The sequence below is a fragment of the Bos grunniens genome, chromosome 7, assembly GCF_055505025.1.
Source record: "Bos grunniens cultivar Pamir isolate PY7600 chromosome 7, Bosgru_T2T1.0, whole genome shotgun sequence".
Classification (NCBI taxonomy): domain Eukaryota; kingdom Metazoa; phylum Chordata; class Mammalia; order Artiodactyla; family Bovidae; genus Bos; species Bos grunniens.
Genome location: NC_141171.1, coordinates 20,681,223 through 20,685,519, shown reverse-complemented (window position 1 = coordinate 20,685,519; position 4,297 = coordinate 20,681,223). Strand labels below are relative to the sequence as shown.

The following is a 4,297-nucleotide window of genomic DNA, read 5'->3' as shown; positions in this document are numbered from 1 at the left end:
CAGCAAGGGTCAGGGGTCAGGGCTGGAGTCAGCCTATGGTCATGGGCTCAACCAAGGACAGGATTCAGCCTGGGGTCAAGGTTCAGTCCAGGGTCCAGGCTCAGACTATACATGTGTCTCTCTCTGAGTGTGCCTGGGTCAGGGGTCCCTTGTGAGGCTGGGACTGGGGCTCGGTGGTCCTACTGCACAGGGTAGTACCTGAGCAAAGACTTCGCTGCTCTTGCCCTCCTCGCTCTCCCGACCTGCCTGCATAGCCCCTCCTCCCATCCCCTTCCCACCTCAGATCTGTTTCTGCTTGGTCACCTCCAGTGATTATATGTGGCTGCCTCTCCGTGCAGCCCCCCTCCCCTCCCTGTAACTGTCCTGCTCCAGGCTGAACAGTGAACTCAGGGGAGGGCTGCAGGGCTGCCCTCCAGCCCCACGTCCTGCCCATCCTCCACTCAGGGGGGCTAGGGAGCCCCGCAGATGCCTGTGCCACTCCCCTCAGACACTGGCCAGGGCTGTGCCTCCCCCCTCAGGCTCCCCCAGCATCACTTCACATGTCACCCCCCACTTCCTCTCCCCCACCTGGTCCCCACACACCTCGGTCCTCCACCTTCTCAGGCTGAGTCAGTCTGAGGGAGGTCGAGCAGTTGGGGTGTGAGCTCCCCACTTCTGTGAGCCCCTTCTCCCTACAGAGGTAAGGCGCCGCCCTGGGTAGGGGTTCCCTGCGGCTTTGCTGCTAGCAAGGTCAGCTCAGGGGCTGGAAAGCAACAGAAGACCCGGGTAAGGAGGGTCCTCCCATCCAGACCCGCGTGGGTGCGTGGGGTTCACTTCCCCACTGTGTTGTCTTCTGCAGGGTTTCCCAGGGACTGCCCCTCTCCAGGCCTCAGTTTCCCCTCAGAACTGTTTGGTCCTGGCCCTATTGTGAGGATAAAATGGGGGTACAACTGCACCAATGAGGGAGCTGGCAGTGCTTCTGTGTGTGCGGCCACTCGGTACACACTTATTAAGCACCTACTATGTGCCAGGCGGGCCTGGATAGATTGAGGAGCAGGTGATGGAACAGTGGGTCCGGCCTGCAAGGGGTTGTTGGTGGGGGCGGGAGAGTCGTCCAGCCTGGGTGCCACAAAGGAACCGGTTACCCACCCTCTAGAGGGAGTGAGGGGGTGGGGGCGGGGACCCCACCCTCAATGGGCTTTCGAGGACCGGAAGGGGGCGACAGGGGGTGACCGCAGCGCCCTGCCCTCTGGGAGTAAGGATGGGAGCCGACCGTTGGATGCCCCTCCCCGTCTCAGCCTCACCCCCACCCAGGGGGGTACCTTGAACATAACAGGAAATTTCAAATAACAGGAAACCAAGGCCGGGCAAGGCTCGCGGCTCCACCCTGCCTGGGGCGAACGAACCACCCCACCCCGGGGCCTCAGTCTGCCCTCGGGGAGGGGGACCGCAATGAACGCCACGGGGACCCCGACGGGGGACCCCGAGTCCTGCCAGCTGCTGGCGGCCGGCGGGCACAGCCGGCTCATCGTCCTGCACTACAACCACTCGGGGCGGCTGGCGGGTCGCGCCGGGGCGGAGGAGGTCGGCCTGGGGGTGCTTCGAGGGCTGTTCGTGGCCGTGAGCTGCCTGGTGGTGCTGGAAAACATGCTGGTGCTGGTGGCCATTGCCAGCCGCATGCGCTCCCGGCGCTGGGTCTACTACTGCCTCGTGAACATCACGCTCAGCGACCTGCTCACCGGCGCCGCGTACCTGGCCAACGTGCTGCTGTCGGGGGCGCACACCTTCCGCCTGGCGCCGTCCCAGTGGTTCCTGCGCGAGGGCCTGCTCTTCATGGCGCTGGCCGCCTCCACCTTCAGCCTGCTCTTCACGGCCGGCGAGCGTTTCGCCACCATGGTGCGGCCGGTGGCCGAGAGCGGGGCCACCAAGCGGGGCCGCGTGTGCAGCTTCATCGGGCTGTGCTGGCTGCTGGCGGCGCTCCTCGGCCTGCTGCCCCTGCTCGGCTGGAACTGCGTGTGCGCCTTCCAACGTTGCTCCAGTCTCCTCCCGCTCTACTCCAAGGACTACATCCTCTTCTGCGTAGTGGTCTTCGCTTGCATCCTGGCCACCATCATGGTGCTCTACGGGGCCATCTTCCGAGTGGTGCGCGCCAATGGGCAGAAGGCGCCCAGCACCCCGGCGCGCCGCAAGGCCCGCCGGCTGCTCAAGACGGTACTTATGATCCTGGTGGCCTTCGTGGTGTGCTGGGGCCCGCTTTTCGGCCTGCTGCTGGCCGATATCTTCGGCTCCAACGTCTGGGCGCAGGAGTACCTGCGGGGCATGGACTGGATCCTGGCACTGGCCGTGCTCAACTCGGCGGTCAACCCCATCATCTACTCCTTCCGAAGCCGGGAGGTGTGCCGGGCCGTGGTGGGCTTCCTGTGCGGCGCATGTCTCCGGCTAGGGCTTCGAGGGCCTGGGGACTGCCTGGCTCAGGCCGTTGAGGCCCACTCTGCAGCCTCCAACACCGACAGCTCACTGAGGCCGAGGGACAGCTTTCGGGGTTCTCGATCGCACAGCTTCCGGATGCGGGAGCCCCTGACCAGTGTCTCTAGCGTGCGGAGTGTCTGAAGCCACGGTCGGGGTGGAGGCTCAGCAGCCTCGATCCCCGTGCAGGGATGCTGCAGTCGGGCCTAAAGAAGAGGAAGGAACCAGTTAGCCACCAGGGGCCTGCATCCCAGGGCCCCGCCATGCTCCCGGAAGCCTCCTGGGGCTGCTGTCACCAAGTGGGTTTCCTATGGTTGTTGTGGAGTGGGAGGCAACAGCTGGTTGGAACCGAGAGCACGCTGGACTGGAGATCAATGGGTTTGCTGTGTGCACCCCGCTCCTGTGTGACTCAGAGGAAGTCCCAGCCCCTCTCTGGGCCTCGGTGGGGGTGGGCTGGGGGGGAGTGGGTGGATGCCCTGGGAACAGGGAAATTCAGTGGTGGGATGAGATGGTGCGGTCCTTTATTCACAGGGGGTGTCAGGGTGAATGCATGAGGGTTGTGGGTCTGCTGGAGCTGGGCCAGTGGCCAGGGAGCGACATGGGTCTGTGTGCTGGGGGGTGTGGTTGTGATGGCAAGGGGTTTGGTGCGGGTGAGACTATCTGTGTGTGTTAGACAGAGAGGGATAGAGAGGTTGAGGGCAGAGAAAGTTGTGCCGGTGAGCAGAGTGCGCTGGTGTGCAGATATCCTTGCGTGTAGCAGGCCTCTTGTCTGAGGGTGTGTGCTTGTACACACGTGTGTGACCGATCCACTCTGTTGAAGGTGTGTGTAAGCTTTGGGAGGCTACCAGAAGGGGGAGTGGGGGCGGTGACACTGACACCCACCCCTTCCCATTCACTTCCCCTTTGCCTGCCCTATCTCTCATCTTGGGTTCCGGGCAGCCTCCTCCCCCCACCTCTGGCTTCTGCATCTTTTGGGACTCAGCCTGGAGTCCAACAGAGAGGGAGATGCTTTAGTACTAACTGCCTCTCCCTTCCCCATCTGTAAAATGGGCTGATGGCAGACGGAACTCACCGCAGGCGCTGTCGGTGATTGCTCAGTGCTTTTGCTGTGGCGAGCAGGCATCAGTGTGTCAAAGAAACATCCGGCGATAGTGGAAATGTTCTACATCTGTGTTTCCCAGTATGGGAACCCTCCCTACCACATGGCTACTGAGCCCTCAATAAGAGGACAATGGGACTGAAGAAATCAACTTTGAGTGCGTTAGAATTTAAGCACTCCACAGGACTCTCAGCAATGGTACCAGACAGTGCTACAGGGGGACACCTTCTGAATGTAGCCACTTTTGGCTAGTGGGAAGTTCTCTGTTTCCATCCGCCCAGCTGAGACAGCGCCCACAGGTCTTTCTGCCTATGTCTTGCCAAGTCCTTGGGGCAGCATCCTGTCTGCCACTCCAGAAGGGACAGCTCTGTTCTGAGCCTCCATTTCTCCCCTGCCGGATAGGGGATGGCATAATGGACATGTTGACTGTGCTGTCCAATAAAGTAGCCATTAGCCACATGTGGCTACTTAAAATTAAAATTAATTTTAAAAATTCAGTTTCTCGGTGCATTTCTCAGAGCTTCAGTGGCCAAGTATCACAGACTGGGGAGGGGGTGCTTGAATAACAGAAATGTATTTGCTCACAACTCTGGAGGCTGCAAGTCTGAGGTCAAGGTGCCAGCAGGCTTGGTTCCCCTGAGTCCTCTCTCGTGGATCCTGGGAGTTTGCTGGCAGTCTTGCATCCCTCAGCTTGTAGACACATCAGCCGAATCTGTGCCTCCATCTTCACGTGGGTTCTGTTTGCCTGCACGT

At 61.2% G+C, this 4,297-nt stretch overlaps 1 protein-coding gene across 1 annotated transcript; it reads left to right on the top strand.

The window, feature by feature from the left end:
- Positions 1–612: 612 nt before the first annotated feature.
- On the top strand, positions 613–4,041 carry S1PR4 (sphingosine-1-phosphate receptor 4). Its single transcript, XM_086410230.1, has 2 exons — positions 613–679; positions 1,333–4,041. Exon 2 carries the CDS (start codon positions 1,432–1,434, stop codon positions 2,587–2,589), a length of 1,158 nt encoding a protein of 385 aa, XP_086266356.1. The 5' UTR covers positions 613–679; positions 1,333–1,431; the 3' UTR covers positions 2,590–4,041.
- Positions 4,042–4,297: the final 256 nt, after the last annotated feature.

Bases quoted from the DNA above. Each gene is read 5' to 3' on its own strand.
- S1PR4 (XM_086410230.1), top strand. From the start codon at position 1,432: ATGAACGCCACGGGGACCCCGACGGGGGACCCCGAGTCCTGCCAGCTG.